Source organism: Choloepus didactylus, chromosome 5, assembly GCF_015220235.1.
Source record: "Choloepus didactylus isolate mChoDid1 chromosome 5, mChoDid1.pri, whole genome shotgun sequence".
In the NCBI taxonomy this organism is placed as follows: Eukaryota; Metazoa; Chordata; class Mammalia; order Pilosa; family Megalonychidae; genus Choloepus; species Choloepus didactylus.
In genome coordinates this window covers 149,140,432-149,160,278 of record NC_051311.1, presented here as the reverse complement: position 1 = coordinate 149,160,278, position 19,847 = coordinate 149,140,432, and the positions used below count along the sequence as shown (strand labels likewise).

Here is a 19,847-nt window from a genome sequence, read left to right as displayed (position 1 = left end):
TCTCAAAGATTAGGAAACCCTAATTAAATATTCACTATAGAAATTCCCTATGATCCTTCAACTCACCAACAAAAAACAAACAACTCAAATATTAAATGGGCAAAGGATTTGAATAGACACTTCTCCAAAGATGTACAAATGGCCAATAAGCACATGAAAAGATGCTCAACATCAACAGTCATCAGAGAAATGCAAATCAAAACCACATTGAGATGCCACTGCACAACCACTAGCATGGCTATTATTTTTTAAAAAGTGGAAAATAACAAGTGTTGGTAAAGATGTGGGGAAACTGGAACCTTTGTACATTGTTGGCAGGATTTTAAAATAGTGCAGCCACTGTGGAAAACAGTCTGATGATTCTTCAAAAAGTTAATTATAGAATTACCATATGACCCAGTGTACAAGTTTATGTATATTATGTCCCCCAGAAAAAGCCACATTCCTTATTGCAATCTTGTGAGGGCAGATTAATTAATCTTTCTGATTAGGATGTGACCTTTTGATTGCTTCTATGAAGATGTGACTCAATCATCTGTGGGCTAGACCTTTGATTAAATTATCTCCATGGAGATATGGACCCTGCCCATTCAGGATGGGTCTTAATTAAATCACTGGAGTCCTATAAGAGCACACAGACAGAAGGAGCTCAGTGCTGCAGCTGAGAGAGACACTTTGGAGAAAGCTTTTGAAAGATGATGCCTGAAGATGAGAACAGAAGGACATTTGGAGATGCTAAGCTAAGAGATGCTAGCACAGAGTTTGCTCTGGAGAAGCTAAGAGAGGATCCTGGACAGTTGTATGCACAGGAGCTGAAGAGGCTAAGAGAGACAAGCCCAGACACATTTTGGAGAAAGCCATTTTGAAACACAACCCAGGAACAGACAACGGCAGCCACATGCCTTCCCAGCTGACAGAGGTGTTCTGGACACCACTGGCCATTCTTCAGTGAAGGTATCTTCTTGGTGGTGCCTTAGTTGGGACACTTTTATGGCCTTAGGACTCTAACTTTGTAACCAAATAAACCTCCTTTATAAAAGCCAATCCATTTCTGGTATTTTGTGTAATGGGAGCATTAGCAAACAAGAACACCCACCAATTCCACTCCTAGATATATAGCCAAAAGGATTGAAAACAGGGACTCAAACAGATGCTTGTAAACCAATGTTCACAGCAGCATCATTCATAATAGTCAAACGTGGAAGCAACCCAAGCATCTATCCACAGATGAATGGATAAACAAAAGGTGGTATACACACACAAAAGAAAATTACTCAGCTATAAAAAAGAATGAAGTTCTGACACATGACAACATGGACGAACCTTTAAAACATGGTGTTAAGTGAAATGAGCCAGATACAAAATGACAGATACTGTATGATTCCATTCATATGAAATATCTAGAAACAGTAGATACAGAGAGAAAGAAAATAGATTAGAGGTTACCAGGGACTAGGGGGAGAGGGAATGTAGAATTATCGTTTAACGCATGTGGAATTTCTGTTTGGGGTAATGACAAATTTTGGAAATAAACAGGGGTGATATTTGCACAACATTGTGAATATAATTATTGCAACTGAGTTATACACTTAAAATGGTTAAAATGTCTTACCACATTTTTTTAAATTCCCTAAGGAATGAGGACACCATGGATTTCTAGTTCCAGCCATGTTCCAATACCTCACATATAACTAACCCTTTGAGAGAAGTGCTTCATTTTGGTGCAGAAAAGAGCTCCTTCCTCGAACAGAGAAGGCCAACAACCTAATCAAATTCTCTTTACCTCTGGAGCAGAGATCATTCTCTCTCATAGCTGGCTTGAGTTTTGGCTTTCATGGAGAAGGTTAGATCAGGAGGCAAATCTTATCATTCAAAAACCCCTCCTCATCGGATCACTAATAGCCACACTCCCAGAGGGCCCCATTAGACCAATAGTCACTTCTTAGACCTGAGAAAGGTGCATCTGTGGAAGAAGAGGGGAAATCGAGCTCTCATGTATTTAGCACTCCCATTCCAAGCACCTTGCTTCCTTCCCTTCACATAATCTTCAACATCCTATCAGATTGGTGTCTTAATTCATGTTACAGAGGAGGAAACTGAGGCACAAGAGGTCACATCCCTCTGCCTAGGAACCCGGATTAGCAGAGTCCAAAGCCCCTATCCTTCTGCTGCAGCTTCTTCTCAAATCTTCACCCAACTTCAATGGGATGTTCATCTCTCTGAAATGTTCTACAGTTCAGTTTTCCTTGATTTGGTCATCAAAAAAGCATCTATAAAAGATCTTTGAGCATTTAAACGGAGGTAAATGCCATGTTCCCTATTTCGGCACCAAGGTGGTCAAGGTAGAGAGATATAAGTGCCTGGCTTTAGAGCTTACAAATTCCCATGGCATGACAGCTGACACATTTTGGGAAAACAACACCCAAAGGCCAACTGCCACCAGGGCATCCATCTGAATCACAAGTTAGAGAGGGACACGCTACCACCCACAGACATGTGGTTTCATATCGGTTCTCAATACCAAAATTATTTTTTAAATCTCTAGTATTTAAAAGAGTTACACACTACAGTATTTTTAATTTAGGGATGAGTAAACTATTTAACTGCCCATCTTTCATCCTCACTCACCACCACCTCACCCACATACTCCCCAAGAGAAAGAGAGTGAAGTATTGCCCCCTCCGGAAACTGCTCGTCAACCATTTATGGGTCTGAATCCTTTCCCGAACAGACTTTGAGAGAAAGCACTGACTGATGTGTCTGGAGAAGGAAAGGGGTACTGGCATCAGGAGGGAAAAAAGCCCCAGAGCTTCTCTTTGGTCAGGAGAGCCCCAGCTAATGTACATCCGTACCGTGAAGGATGATACTTCTGAAGGCCTTAGATTTTTGTTGCTGGCTCTCTAGTACCAACTGCTAAAATTAAACAAAATATTCCTGAAAACGGCAAGTTCATTTTCAACCCTTAAAAAAGCATTCGTTGGGTGCTGGTTACAATTCAGGCACTCTGTAGCGTTCTACACTTGTTACCCCATTTAAAGTTCCGGCCCGCCCCATGAAGCAAGAAGCCGAGGCTTGAACTTTTGAGTACCCCGCCCAGGCAGCTAACAAGTGGCAGAGTCAGGCTCACATCCAAACAGTCTGACTCCAGAGCTTTGAACCACCACATTATATCATAAGATGAACAAGAATCTTGGAAAGGAATGGAGGCATGAAAGATAGGGCAGAAAAAATAAATCTAGTTCATTCTCCCTTTGGACATGACTGAGAAACAATTTCTAAGGAGGAGGATGTGTGTCCTGCAGCAGAAGCCACAAAATCTAGGTTGTAAACACTGTGAAGGTACTATATCCCTCACTAGTCGCTTAATATTCCTTTCCTCTTCCCCACTTTTGGAGGATAATAGTTTTTCTAGAACATTGAGGTTTTTTGAGCAATGGAGAACTCCCAAAACAGATGACTTTGAAGATTAATATTTCCTGAAGAGTTACAGGAAATCATGAGATGGGAATGCAAGATGCAATGTTGATCGTGGGCTGAGTGGGGTGCATGGCCACATCCTGTTGGTTTTGCATCCTCAGCATCCAGTGCAGTGGGTGACCTAGTCTGGGTGCTCAGTGATAGCTGGTATATTCCCCACTGAGTCCCCAGAAAACAGCCAGTGCCTGCCAGGGAGCAGGTCCTCCATAAATACGTGTTGAATGGATGAATTCATTGCTGAATGTCCAACGCCTAAACTGCATTATGTAGAAGAGAACTACATAAATAGGACAAATTACAGGCTTTCACTTCAACTACACACTGAAACTACACTGTATTTATGTACATTCCCTTTGTATTGATACGCAAAGGAGGCACAAAAGTAAGAAAGCCAGTTTCAAAACACTTCACAGCAAAGAAGAAAAATACCAGAAATGGAGACACAGAGTTGATGAAAATTCTTAAGGAAAGTAATTTCAAAGATTCAACATAAATATGATCCCAGGATATCGTGGTTTTACTTTCATCAGCTGTTTTATTTCAAGAGGAAAAGCTGGTTTGTCTAACTTTTAGAAATGTGCCCCCCAACAAACACATGTAGTGTTGCTTTGTATGACTTGATGATTGTCAGAGAAAAGGAGGAAATGTGATGAAGTTTGCAGAGAAAAATAATAATAATAACTCTTTTATTTATTCTTCAGTACCCTCGCTGGAAAAGGACATATATACCAAGAATGGCATAAAATGACAAATATAATGACACTGTAATTTCAAAGAGTACAAAATGTTAAAAACTTGATAACCATTGTAAACTAGTCTCATAATTAAGTTTGTATTGAGAATGTCATCACCTTTTCATCTATATATTAAATATATGAAACCAATTTTAAAAGTATTTTTAAAATAATTTCACACATATCATCTGATAGGCACAATTGTGGTATTTTGCTTTTATATTGCATGAAGTATTTCATTCCACAAGCTAATTTCAAATATTGTTAAACTAAAAGCATTAAATTATTTTTATGTTCACTGGTTAAATGTTCAAATATTTAAAACAAACAATTTCAGCCTTCAGCCACCTATTTTTGGATTTTAAGTCATCTTTTTATCCAGGCTGCAAAAGTATATTACCAAATAAACTGACAAAACATCTCAGCAACTAACATAAACGTGCAATTTTAATGCCTTCTAATCATACAAATCAATATGAGATTTTTGTACTTGTGTATGACCTTCTTCAAATTATCCCTCCATTCTGGCTGAATCAGAACGAGTGGGGGCTATTTGATAAAAAACCCTAAGTGTGTGAAATAAGAGCCCTCGTCTCTTTTCCCAGACTCCTCTTGACAGAAAGATGATAGAAGCATCACATCTCTGGGAGAGTAAATGCAAACTGACAAGAGATGAGCCTTTAGATGTTGAATATAATCTTGAATTGTGCTTGAAGTGTCTTATTATCTTGTCTTTTGATGTCTGAAGGGGTGGCTCATTGTTGGAAAAAGGAAAACCCTCACACATCTTTGCCATCTTTAAAAATTGTTTGGCCTTTAACAACTGCTTCTCCAACTAATGTCCATTTCTCCTGACAATAAATATGGCAGGTCGTCAGCAAGTGACAAACAATTTACTTTACATGCCACACTTTTATGGGTTTTGAGAGCTCATGTGGAAGTGTATTTTTAAAAGCACATAGAAATTAGCAGTATTACAAATGTTAAGAAGATGGAGATTTGCGTGCATACACTGATGTGAAGTCACTCATTGTAGTTATCTCCTGCTGTTTCTAGTTTTATATCTCAGTGCTGCCAGATTCCAAATCCAAGTTCTTTGTTTACCATTGACTAAAAATAGCCAAGGAAAATGAAAGAGCAACAACCACTTCTATTAGACTCCATGAAGGAAATGCACTAATACAGATTTCCAATGCACACTGCAAAAAATCAGAGCAGTATATAAACAAAGTCGTATTTCTAAGGAGCAACATTGGACAGGCTGCGTTTTGCCTCTTATCCCAGAGGCATTTAAAATTTTTATCATCATCTCGGGTATCCCAATTCTTCATCTCTAACCATTGGTTAATTTGTTTTTTTTTTGTTTTTTTTTTTTAACTTAGAAGTTTAATGATGTTCCCAATCGATAGGATTCCTTAACAGCTAAATCACAGTCATGCTAGTTTTCTGTCACCCAGCCAGATTTTGTGAAAGCTTTCAAGATCTTTTCTCAGACCTCCATCACTCTAAGAATCCATAAGAATTCTCAAAAGGACCATAAACTGTTACAGGGTTCAGGTTATTGTACCATTATAAAAACATATTGATAAGCGACAGATGACAAGACATGTAGCTTCCATTCTAGGTAGTGCAACCATCTCCAGGCCATCAGCAATTTCCCATCTGTCCAGCCCTTCTGCTTTAAGCAGCAGCTGTAGGCACTAGTCCTTTCTGAAGCATGGTGCATAATTTAACACCTTTCAGATCGCCTTATAGGCAGATCCTTATTGGCTTGTTAGGAAATTACTATGAATATGAACATGAGAGGTAATGGGAAAAGTGAAGAGTCTAAATTAAACCAACAAAATAGCCCAGTGTATCTGAAAATATGAACAATTTCTTAGATAACTCTTAAGAATAAAATCTGCCCTAATCTTAAAGACCAGAATAAGTCAATGGACACCTACAACAGTGATGTATAAGTGTCTTACCAAAAGTGTATAAAAAGTTTCCCGCATAATCAAAATGACCCCTGCTCTGAATATTTACCCATTCAGAGATGAGAGTTCAGTATATGATATAATTAAATGGAGCCAGTGAAATGTAACAAATGTATCACACTAATGCAAGATGTTAATAAGGTGGTATATGGGAACTCTGTATTTTATGCATGATTTTTCTGTAAACTCACAAATTCTCTACTTTAAAAAAAATGTTTGCTTTATTCAATATTTCTCTCATGCTTCTCCTTTTGCAAACTGTATTTCTTTCTTGACGTGTTTCTATTTCACAATTTTTTGCTCAATGAAATGGATATATTGAAGAAAAAAATGCCAGCTTTGATAAAGTACAATTCAACCCCACTACCCCTTCCACACACTACCTCCACTTCTATACATTTCTAAATCCAGGAAAATGAATTTTTCCATTTGATTTTTTTTAATTCTCTTCTACCCCTAGTTTATTTTGGCAAAAATTCACTCTGCAATAATTTTTCATGCTTTTTAACCCACTCCAAATGTTTGCATTTTTAAATCAAATTAATCTCTTAGCCTCTCTTCTACTTTGACAGTGATGATTCTCTCTGCAGTGACCCCAAACCAGGAATTCATGAAAAAATGAATCTTGCCACAGCAATATTAAAGACAAATTACCACACAAGTGGCCATCAAGAAGCTCAAAAGGAGATTAATTATAGCATACTATTTTAATAGCAAATGTTGAAAACACGATTTCTTTATTTTGTACCATCCACCTCGTCTACCCTGATACATGCACATGTAAATGTATATTTACTCACACAATCCTTATGGAAATATGTAAAAAATTGTGCATACTAACTATTGAACAAATGTTTGTTACTTACAAAATGACACATGTTGATATTGTAAGATATGTATATCCCACAAATATATAAGTATTTAGTTTCCCAATATTTAGGTTCCAAGAGTCTTCCCAAGCTTGGGCAAGTTTGGTGTGCTTTAAAAAAATATATATATATACATGTGTGTGTGTGTTCTCTATAAGTAAAACTGCAAAAACCCTCCAAATCTCTTTACTAAAGTAAACTGGACAAAATATAAGGGATCCCATTGTTTCCTCTGCTCAGTGAACAGGCACAGGAACTTAGATTATAGCCCAAGTATGCCTGAAGCAATACTAGCATATAATTAGTTTCCCTTTTTTGATAAACTATTAATTTTGATAAGTTTATGTGGAAACTATTTTTTAAAATATTCATAGGTATAGGAGAAGTTCATTTAAATGATTCGTGGATAGCATGAGCTAACTAAAGTTTATTATTATAAGTTAGGTTTTATTAACTTTATGATAGAGAAAATAAAATATGTACACACTGGTAATTAACAAGCAATCTGAAGCACCATACAAACACAGGAGAAAATATGGAGAAAAACACAACACGGACACACAGATGTTTTATATGGATAGCACTGCATTTATTCCCTGTACATTCATTGTGTCTAAGAAAGAAAACACAGGGAAACAAAAATAAAGTATGGAAATGAAAAGAAAATGGGAAAATGTGCACTAGTATTTTAAAACACTGTGTTAATACTAGTCTTTAAAGACATATTTCTTGTCTTTCACAAACTTACAGTTGGGGTTTTATAACGGGATGAAATTAAAGTAACATAAGACATTTGGAAAGTAGATCAATCTGGAAAACAATGATAATTTTACAGGAAAAGATGAACTACTAAGGAAATTGCTAATGCCAAACAATACATCACCAAACATATTTGCTAAATTGTTATATTGTTTCATATTGGCTATCATTGGTACATAAGAAGTGTCCTAAAAATACCTTAATATTCTGCTTTATTCTCAGCCTAACTAACAGGTTTTATTCTGGTAATTAAGAATACTTTTGATATGGCAAATTGAAGTTATTAGACATCAGAATGAATGAAGGTCTCATTATGGAACCCCATTTTCAAACGGTCTTCAGTGTAGCAAACTCTAAAGCACTTCGTTTTTGGATAATGATATTATTTAGTTTCTCTACTTGTACACTGATCATTTTTCCTCACGCTTTCCAATAGTTTTGATGGCAATATAGTCCTTCATAAAACAGTATTAGACTAGACCAATTATATTGTTCGAGATGGCTAATTTTTTTTAATTAAAAAAAAAATACGTTCTTGTCAAATTTTAAGATCTCAAAAGCACTTCAAAAAGGACAGACTAAAAGATAATTTGGGGCATGGATTTTTGTATAAATTCTCAAATAAAACAGGCATTATGTAACATACCAGAATAAAAATAAAACTAGCAAGTAATATTAAAAGATGTCAGGGGGCTTTTAAAACTATTTTTGAAAACTTAGAAAGCAAAGTTAATTTCCATTTTTCTGAGAACGACAAGCTTTCTTTAACCAAGAGATTCAATGCTATTCTTTCTGACCTCTGCGTTACTCTAAAAGAGCTTAGTCCATTTCTAATAGCTCAAAATAGTATCACAACATAGAGTAAGAGATGTCATCAAACATGTCAGCCCTTGTTTCATATTTTAATGAAATCTGAGTTGAGAATCAGCAGGTGGAAATTTGCTACTCACTATATTTAATTAAAAGGGAACGTCAGCAGCCCCCATTTTTGCCAAAGCCCCAAAATACCCTTTTATGAATGCATTTTGAATGCAAAGTTTACTCGCAAGTATTCCCAAAGAAAAGTCCAATGTGGATAGATTTAGAACCTCTTTCAAGTCTCAGCATGTATTTTCAACTGTAAACTACTGCATAAAAAAATTAAAACAAAGCATGCTATTTCTCTCAAAAAAAAAAAGAAGTTTGAAATTTAAAAGGATAAATGTTTAAAAAAAAAAAAAGGTAAGACTGAAATGGTATTAATAAAAGGGAAACTGAACAAAAATACCAGTGAGGAAGACAACAAACGAGAAAATTCTAGATCCACGTTGGATATTAAAGAAAAATCTATCCACTGGAGAGTGGCAACTGTTACTATGAGCTTCCTCTAGCTACCTCTGCCTTTGGATATTTTTAAAAAATTTATTAACCTGACAGCAGGAAACTTTATACAGATTGCCCCCTGACAGGGTGCCAGTTTGGTGTAAACACTTTGCTATTTTTTCCTTTAGCATAAGAAAACCAAGAAGCATGTTAAGTGGAGGCAGGTGCATAATTTGGGCAAATGTGACTGCTTCTCCAACTGTGCCTGCCTTCCCATGGAAGGTCTGAGTAATAGGGGGCAGCCCAACAGCAGAACTGAACCCACCTCCCCTCTCATCTATTTCCTTTTAATGTGTGAATGTCTGATGTATTATTAATCCCCAAACATAAACCAGCAAGGTCATCAATCAAAGAAAGTACCAGTTCGCTCACAAATTATCTGTTGAACGTCTAGTAACAAGCACGGTCCCCTTGAAGCAGTCACTTAAGTCTCATTTTTTTAAGTGGAAGAAAATTTTATTTGGTCAATTCTTGACAAGAAGAATGCCTGCTCTATAATGAAGTCAAGTAATTAAGTGAGAAGGCAATTTATTGAGGGGCTGAGCCTTAGGAACTGGAATCTTGGATGCACTTCCATTTATTAATTATGACAAAAACTGGGCTGGATGAACTACAAAACACTGTGATGCCCTGTAATTAAAGTCAGAAATGCACATAACATTGAAAGGAGCAAAATGGGATCATTTAAAGGGGCTGATGAGGCAGATTAATATAATTTCTAATACTTTGTCTTATATCCAACTGTTTATAGGGTCATTTAACAACAACAACAAAATATAAGAATCTCAGCAATTGAAATAAGAGAAAAAAATTTAAAACCATACCAACATTTTTACTTGCTCATGTGTTATCATATAGTATTCTTGGGCACTGCAATATGGAGCTTCCTGTTTTTAAACGTAGGTTTGACCTGAGGACCCCAGGCATGGCAAAGAGATAGAAAAGGAAGGCAGCCGGGAAAGCCCTCATGAATTTTATGTCACGTATTATTACTGTTCTCCTTGGAAGTGACACTTGGAAATGAGCATAGTCCAATGAGCGAATACAGTAAAAAGTTTGAATGTTAGTACCATTCCATATGGATTTATTTTTATTTCAAAGTTTTCACTAATGCTATTTAAGTGGACTTATTTACCAATGCAGCATTACGATGATCTTCTGGGGGAAAAAAAAAAGCTGAATTTGTCTAAAAACAGAGTCTCTCAGTGGATTTCTTTTTAAAAAAGGAAATAATATCTCAGTGCATCAGTTTTTCTTAAATGTAAGAAATGTATCTGAATGTGCATTTTTTCCCTCAGTAGTCAGATTAACAGCACTACAAGGGCTTGTTTGAGTATTAAATCACAATTGATTTTTGACAAATACCTTATCACACATCCCATTTATTTATACATATTCAGGTTTCTATTGATTTCTTTTAAATAACTGTTTTTGCATAGAATCTATTGCTCAAATTATCTACTTGATTTTTAAATATGCTGTTCTAATATTTCCCTAGCAAAACATCCTTTCTTCTGTGAAAAGGAATATGAATTTTCAATTGATGTAATATAGAAACTTTATAAAAATATAGAAGCATGATGCATATTTAAACAAATGTATTTCTCTAGTGAATTTTCCTCATCACCTCCCAGCTAAATCTCTTGTGCACTTAAGCCATCTGTACATATTACTAACCCCAGCATATCTTATCAGAATATTATAAATATCCAAGGCATTGAAACCTTGAAAGAGACATTTCAATAAAATTGTAACAACAGTGATCCCATAATGAAAGGCTCCACTTCTGCACAGGCCGGAGCATGTCACCAAGATGCGCAGTCCCCATAATGGCCTGCCAATGACCTCCACGCTGACCTGCAGGGACCACCGTCTGAAGGGGTGACAGACAATTTAGTCCTTTATCCTTTTGTCATTGAAAACGACTCCAGTGCCATAAATTCTAATCAAGTCAAACTGGATGGCAAAATTTTTTTTTAATCTTATAATGCATGTTTCTGTGAGAAAGATAATAGAAAGGAAAAGAAAAATACTAGAGTGGTAGGAAAATTACTGACCCAACTTTCAACCCTTTTCTAATAGTTCACTGATAAAATGACATTGAAAATACCCACTCTTTCAAGTATCATTGCATGTAATTCCTTTTAACCTAGAAAAACACAATATCATAAGAGAAAACCAAAAACCAGTTTTTATTTCAGGTACAATGTTTATAAACGGTTATTTTGTTTACATGTCAGCTAGAACTCTGCACTCAATTCACGTACAGTGTAGTACAAATAAGAAGCAAACCACAGAGACCAACACAGCCACCCAAGGTAGTTGGGACTTTAAGAAAAGCAATCACGAGGTTTTAACTTGAAACAATGAAAATTTTCCCAGGAGGAAAACTGTTAGTAAATCATCTTTCAAATCTCAAATATATATGGGAGAAAATATTTAGGGCATGTTTTATGATGCCTCACTTCTTTGGCTGAGTAAACGAGACTGCATGGAAAAACTTCAGTGCCAATATTTTTCCAGGAAATATATTACTTTTATCCTTTCTGTGGTCATTTTCCTTACTAAGTTGTTGATGCTACCATTTGAACTTTAGCATCCAACTTGACTGAATGTGGAACACTGAATCTTGATGGGTATAACTAAAAGCTCTGTATCTAAAAGTGAAGCACCACATTGACACAAATGCTATAAATGTCATTAGAGAAACACAGCAGCCTCTTCCCTTTGAGATTGTTTGCCAAAGGCCAGTTTTGAGAATGGTTTCGAATATGTACATCACTAGTCACATATTAAACGGCTGGCCCTGTGTGGCATCACTCATTTGATCACACAGCTAAAGCACAGTGAGACAGAGAGCCAGACTCTGATGATGCCCTGACAAGCAAGCCTGTTCTCCTCCACCCTGTTTCCTACGACTCAGAGCTTAGCATAATACAGTCAGGAACTGAAACAGGAGATAGTTATTCTACAGGCTTTACAAGAATAAATAATGTGCCACTTAATGATATCACAGAGAACGACTTAACCACATGTTTCTCAATGAAATGTGGATTCATCTCTCCTAAGTGTACTTTAGTTTCTATAGCAGTTCAAGTTAAGCAAAATATTACCTCTGATCTAATTACTTCATAAAACACAAGGGCCCTTTTCTGAACTTTCTACTTTGGCTGGCATATGGCTTCTCATCTCCTTCTGGTACACTGAGCTGCTCGGAGCACTGAAAGATTCTGCACAGTATGTTTCCCTTTAGATGTTGTTAAGTGCAGAGGTGCAATTTAAGGAGAGGCATAAAAAGCCAATGGTTCCTGGAATTTCCTTTGTTTATCCATAGAGGGCATCAGAATTAGCCTTTCTCCTGCAGTTTTGGGCTAGAGATGCCATACTGTGAGAGAAACAGACTTGTCCTCTGGACTGCTAATTTGAACAAGACTCAGATGGGGAAATAAGCTCCCAAGAAATTCTTGTCTACGGAAATGTCCCGTATATTAAAAAATTGAGCTCTTCTTGCCTCCTGTTGTTGGTTAACGCCTCTCTGTGAAACTAAACCTATCAAAATGCGCATGATTTGTCTCAATCTGACCCTTTCATTATAGAAGCACAGATTTCAGTAATCCCATGTATATACCATAAGAATGATGGTTTCAGTCTATTATAAAAATCATTATTTAGAGAAAAAAAATGGATGCTCTCAATTTACCCAGGAAAATGGCCACTCTTCATGATAGAGTAAGTTATATAACCAAAGCTACATATAAAAACAAAAAACAAAGACTTGAATATATTTATGTGCAATAAAATAATAGCCCATTTTACGGGGTAAAATCACTATCTCTAAATTATCACCCATTGAATGCTGCAAAAGTTGCTAAAAATTCTGGGGGAGAATTATCCTAGAAACTTTTAGTCAGTTACCTAAACTAAAACTCCTAAGGCTAAATCTCAGTAACATAAAAAGTGAGAGCATGTTAGAATCAAAAGCTAAGGAATCCTTAAGAACACATTGGGACCCTCTTCCCCCAGGTGCTTTCTGTTCTCTCTGCCTCATTTGTCTCCAATTTTTTTCTCAAGTTTTCAAAACTGTTCATCGCCTGATTTCTCCTTTACCTAATTGGAAACCAGGAAATACTCGTACTGTATTTGAAAAGCAGTCAGGAGACCAAACACCATTAAATGAATACTTAAGGAACATAAGATACAGAATGTAGATTATGCTGGGTTCTCTCTCACAATCTCAGAAGTTGAGAATTTCAAAATGAAAGTGGGTGCCTTCTAAAACCAACTATGATTTCCAAACTAAACTGCAATTCCTTAGTAAATGGCACACCGTAAGGATTCCACTTAAAACACATTTTCAATGAATTTTTCATTCAAATCTCTTTGATCCCCTTAGATTTTCTGAAACTTATTTCCCTACACATGCAAATCAGTAAACACTCGCATAACAAATCTATAACTACTTTTGCCATTTGAAAAATCTAAAGAAACGTTGAGAAACCAAATTAATTACCCCTTTGTTGGTTTACTTGAAAGTAAAAGAAGTTGGGGCTCTAAGCCCAAGTCTACAGTGTGCAGGTACTTGTTAAAAATGCATGCAAAGTTTAGGAACAAACTGTTTTCACTTAAAGAATTCATAATCAGCATTTATGTTGAATTCACCATTGATTGCTTTTTAAAAGTCAAAATGCTTAGTATTAGTATATGCAACATATTAGGGAGGCTTGAGTACGGCTTCTGCTTTCCTGTAATTTATACTTTTACCTGACTTCTCTCACTAACTCCCCAAAATGGAAATGAGTGTTTTAGGACATAACAATTCCTATATAGATAAGAACTTAGACTACAAGAAAAGATTTCTTCAGAGTGAAAATGACTAAAACCTTAATGCCTAGATTTGGAAAACTTATGTCAGAGGTAGAATCGCTGCTTTTCACAAAAAGGATAATACCAGAGTTTCTGGAAACTGGAATCTATTGTACTCTTATTTCACCGATTGAAATTTTGAAAAAGAAAGTTTCTCTGCAACACGGCTCTAACACTTGATTGAGTGAGCATTTAAAATTAGGGGAAGTTGAAGCTGACCTAGAGTTGCCAAACTGCTGAGGCAGTTTTCTTTCTAGAGGTTAAAAGAAACAAAAAAAGTTTTTTTAAACTGGATTCATTAATCCAAAATATTTTCTTAACAAAGTAGTTGATGCAATGATGTTTTTCTTTGACAGTCCAACTAGACTTTTTAACCTGGGACCAAACACTGTTCTCCACTATATATATGTTGTGACTGTATATATGTATATATATTATAATATACATAAAACACTTGAGTATATATAACGTTTGAAAATAATTAAAAGCAAGTGTTTCAGGAGCATTTGTTCTGAAAACCAAATGTCACCCTGTACCATAAAGAGTTTCTCCATCAGAGACATCTATCAACATCCATCACTCAGGCACACGCCTCAACAACTCGCTCCCCTTTCTGATTAGAGATCACAGTTGCTTGAGTTGGCTTACAGAGTGTCATCTATTTGAATGACAGATGTCTTTGCTGGAGTGGCACTCTGCCTGTTCTTGTTTTGTTTATGAAACAAAGATTCCTAAAAGGTCCTGGGCTGCCTCCACATTTAGTATGAGACAATAAACACATGTTAAAGGTGGGGTGGGGGTGCAAAGGTAATATTTTCTTTCCTAGTCACCCTTTTAAAAGAAGAAATCATCATTTTAATTGTGATTACAAAATGCTATTTCTTTGAGCAATTGCCAGAGCCACCTTTGTTTACCTGGCATAGAATGAGTCGTATTGATATTTTTCAGTTCTCCTCTCGTAGTCTTTCGACTAGGGATAATAACTCTTTACTCTCCTTCCTCTTAACAAAAGGCTGCGAAGCAACCCAAAACCGAGTCAATATTTATTCAATAAATGTTAACCAATTCTCACAATGCAACTGATTTCCTGATTATCATTACCATTTTCTTTTCTCAAATTATTTCTAGCCCGGGGACTCTAGCTATATCTGACAAGTCAAAAATGGGCAGCAGATAAGTTCCTTGCTGGTAAAAGTTCGGAGGACATCCTACCAGCCAGCAGGAATCAGCTTTGGTGGCTTAGCACCTCCGAGGTACCAAGCTCCTCTTTAGCACTTACAAGAAAATTGAATGAACAACAAGGGGAAAAAAGAAAGGGTGGGGTGGGGGGAGTGGTGGTGGGATCGCTCGTCCGGACAACATGGTAGGACTGAAATGAAATACCTAGACAGACTTACCGAAGAGCTTGCTGGGAGTGTCCTCGCTGTCATTTGATTCCACAGGCGCAAGCAGGGGCTCATTCAGCTCGCTGTCTGAAGTAGCAGCCTTGTCCTCACCTCTCAACTCCGCATTCATTTCACTCCGCGCTGACAGCAAGGGCTTACTGACTTGTCCAGCTATCATTGGATCCTAGGATGGGGGAAAAGAGTGAAGGAGAAGAAAAAAAAAAGTGGCGGCTTTAGTGTGCGTCTCCTCTCTCTCTCCCTCTTGCTCTCTCTTCTCTCTCTCTCTTACACACACACACACACACACACACTCCCTCTCTCCTCTCTCTCTTATCTCTGGCTGCTCCCGCTGTTATTGCTGGCTGCAGTCAAGTGAAGAGCTATTACAGATCCGATGAGTTTTCCATTACTCCCCACCCTATTAAAGCTCAACTAGCATGTGAGAGATTCAGGAGGCTTCGGAGGGGAAGAGAGGAAAAAAAAAAAAAAAAAAAAACTTCTTTGAAAGCAACCTAACCAGCACGGCTTTAATTGTGGGATGTGCTTTTGTGCGAATGTTTTTACACCTAGTTCTGTCTTTAAGGCAGTAAGAAAAAAGAAAGTGCTGGGCTTGTACTTCAGCACCATACTAAAAAGGAAGGAGCACCCTATGGAGGAACCGAGGGCTATTTTAAGAAGCCTTCTCCCTGGGGGAGAAGCAATTAAACCCTATCCCAAGAGCAGAGAAAAGAGATAGGAGAAAAGAGTCTTCAAAATGCTTTCAGTGGAATAAAAGATATTTCTTATGTAAATTCTACAAGCACCCTTAGAAGTTGACTTCACTGGGCCCCAGATTTGGGACCAAAGCAACCCCAAATCAAATGAACATTTTAAAGCAAACAATACACAACAAAATATAAGAAAATTGGTTTAAATTTTTTTTAAAAAGGAATTTGTGAAAATACTTACAAACTGTGTTCAACAATTCGGATATCTAGAGCATCGTACGCCCAGTGCATTAAAGAAAAAGAAAACAAAAATCACCTCCAAAAAAGGCAAACTTTCCCCAACCTCCCCCCAATAATTTAAATCTGCTTATCTTCAGTTCATTTGAAGGGCATTTTAGGGTCAGGAATACTTTCCAAGTCTAGCTTTTTATTCCATTTGCAAACTAAGATGCATAATATTGTTTGGGCACAAATATCAGATGCAGAAGGAAAAGAAAAGCAAGAAGTGCCCTTTTTGTGTTATCTGGGAGCTATTTATTGCCAGGTTCATGCCTAAATGGTTCCTGAGCAGGAAACAGGTGATCAGCCCAGGAGCAGGTGGGGCGGCGACTCCCCGACCCCTCATTACATTGGATGCGGTACGCCTGTGTGTGTGTGTGTGTGTGTGTGTGTGTGTGTGTGTGTGTGTGTGTGTGTGTGTGTTTTAATGTATTCATGCCTGAAAAGTGAATTTGATATGACACATGATAATCTATGAAAATGTTAATCAATACAAATAGTTTAAGCTGTCATCAAATGCACTTCTTTAGTCAATACTCATACCACTGAAAACAATGTCACTGTCACCAGGGCTTAATTTGCACAGCACTTAAATATTGGACTCTGTGCATCAATGCACTTCTTCTTCAAATACTGTAGGTAAACACATTTTCTCCCTATTTAAGGCTGAGGCACTCAGCACGCATTTAGCTGAGCCGAATCCTCCCTTTTGAATACCTTGATAGGTCCACTGGAGGGCAAAATTAATACTTAATTGAATCTCACAGTCATCAAAATAATCAATACTTTTTTATTATTTATTCTTTACAGTCTGTTGACTGTTTCAAACCTCTGAGGGAATGGTGGAAAGGATTCATGGCTTTGAAACACTGTCATTTAACAAGGTAATTTTCAGTGGGGCATTAGGGGTTGTGAAACATATAATAAAACAAAAATGGTGGCTTATAATAGGAAGAAAGAAAAGAATTATATTTCTGCCATCTAACAAAACAGGATAAATAAAAAAGCAAGTGCAGAGAGAGGGAGAAAGGAGGGGGACGAGGGAGAGAGAAAGACTGGCTTTTGAAGGGTTTTATCATATCAAGAGCAGAGCCCAGCTTTCATAATGCTGACATTTCTCATCCTGACAACCCTAAACAAGTGGAAAGGATGAGATCGCAGATATCATCTTTCATCACATTCCCCAGCTTAAGAACCAACATGACAGCTCCTCTCCCTTTAAACTGTTAATTACTAAATAAAATACTACTCTCTGTCAGCATTAGATTATTGCGGAGAGCAAGCACAAACCTTCCTCCATTGTTTTCCCCCCTCGGAGACGATGATCCCTACCTTGAACTCTTTAGAAAATAAAGTAGGCTTGTCTCACCATATTGTAAATATCTGAAATATAATCAATGTAATCAATGTGGTCAGTTCACATTATTGTCAGCCCAAGTTGGCGGGTGATAGATTAGCATTTCATTTGCTGTGTTTCTTCGCTGAGATTTGGAAATTGGGGGAAGCGGGTTGAGCAGAGAAGAAAGGAGATACAGAATTCTAAAAGAAATTCCCAATTTCGTTTTCGATATATATCTAAGAAAGAGTATGCGTTTGGCTTCTTCTGATTCAGTTAGGGGACTGCAGTGGGGTAAGACAGGGAGCACTTTGCTTTACGTCATGGCATTTTAAAGTATTACTGATCACTTGAAGAGCTCAGGTTTAAATTCTAGTGCATTCTTTTTACTTTATAAAAGGTTGAATACTCAGTCTCTCTAATGCAAAGGAAGGGGTGTGACTTGTGCCTTTGAAAACACCCAGTTTCTGTGACTGCTCTGCTCATTTGGGCATTTTTTTAGGTAATGTTCACAGCAAAACTCAAGTTTAGACCGGCACTCACAATGCTCACGATAAGCCAAATATAATTATCAATGTATCTGTGAATACCTGGGTAGATTTTAAAAAAGAATATTTTATTCTTGCTTTATTTGTGAACGGTCCAACTGAATCCTCGAATCACATGGAGGAGCTGAAATGCAGCTGCTTAGTTCAAGTGCACTTAAATCTTTAAGATGTTTAGTCTGGCTGAGGTGTGCAAAGCTTATACTGGCAGATGGTATATATCCACTGACCATTAAGCTCTTCTTTAAATTACTTTTATGTACCTCATACATGGCTAGGTTCCCAACTAGTGCCTCTCAGAGACTTGAGGTTGGAAAATCCAGTATTTTGTCATTCAAGGACTCATTTGATTTTTCACCTGTTTTCCATTATGTGGCTGTAAACAATGTGTGTGTGTAAACATATATATGTGTATGTGTGCATATATGTGTGTGTGTGTACACACATGGCATGGTTAAACAGCAAACCCCCAGTGAGGCAGAGAGAAGACAGCTTTTAATCACAGCTGCAGCCACTGGGGGTCCATTTGAAAATGTGTCACAAGCAGTAACCACAGAGTACGGTCTCATAAGTGATGGGGAAGTGCCTCTTTCAAGTACTCCCAGGCTTGGAAGTCACTCTCTCCCTGCCAAAAGCTGTGGCAGTCTGTAAAATCCTTTCTGCCACAGAGTGAAGAAGGGAAAAGTATTTTTCAACATGCATCCGCACAGGTGTTTTGCAGAAATGTAAGAGCTGCACCTTCAACACGTACAAGGATCTTTGCAGCAGCAAACAGGAACAGAAACAGCTAGTGCAAGTAAGAATCGATTTCTTACTTGAAAATCTGAAACGTTTACTACTAGAGTCGAAGAAGTTGAGACTTCTCTGCAATTCATTTATCAGCCCTAATAGAAGAAATCTACTGTCCAATATGGAAGAGTGTTGAATGTGTGCAAGAATAGGACCTGGCATGTGCCAATACAGGACACTCGCAAGGAAGACCAGAGATCCAAGAACTAGACAGTAAGAAAAGATAGTTCAAACAGAAGCAGGAGAGGTGGTTTCCATTAAGAAAATCTCAACAAATATTTTCACCTACAATGTCCTGCAATGAAAATATTATAGTTAACATCAAACCACAGGCATCGCCTTCAGGCATGGTTATAGAATAACAATAGATCCTACTTATTAAATGTCTTCAGATATATCTAATGCTGCCTAAATTACACAAGGGATTAGCCCCATTTTGCAGAAAAGGGACTGAAGCTCAGAGAGACTGACTTACCCCAAGGCCACATGGCTAGTTATGGGAAACCTGTGTTGTGAACCCTGGAAGACACAACTTCAAAGATCAGCCCAATAACACTGAGTGGAAAACTGAGGTTCAGGGACTTCATAAATTATGGATATCCTAGAACTTGACTTTTGAACCACAGCATCAGTGTGCAAGTGAAGAGTTTTAAATCCTGGACAGCCAATTCCCAAAGTGTGCCATGTGCGGTATCTTCTTCCCGTCAGAATGTTAAGAACAAAATACTTCTCTGCCTGCCACTGCTTGGGTGAAATCTGTGGG

At 37.3% G+C, this 19,847-nt stretch overlaps 1 protein-coding gene across 1 annotated transcript in view; it reads right to left on the bottom strand.

Annotated features, from left to right (window-relative positions):
* POU6F2 (POU class 6 homeobox 2) overlaps positions 1-19,847 on the bottom strand; it is a 510,083-nt gene that overhangs the window by 367,398 nt on the left and 122,838 nt on the right. The window contains exon 2 of the mRNA XM_037837121.1: positions 15,441-15,612. Coding sequence (XP_037693049.1) covers positions 15,441-15,612 — 172 coding nt within the window. The remainder of the gene's footprint in view (positions 1-15,440; positions 15,613-19,847) is intronic.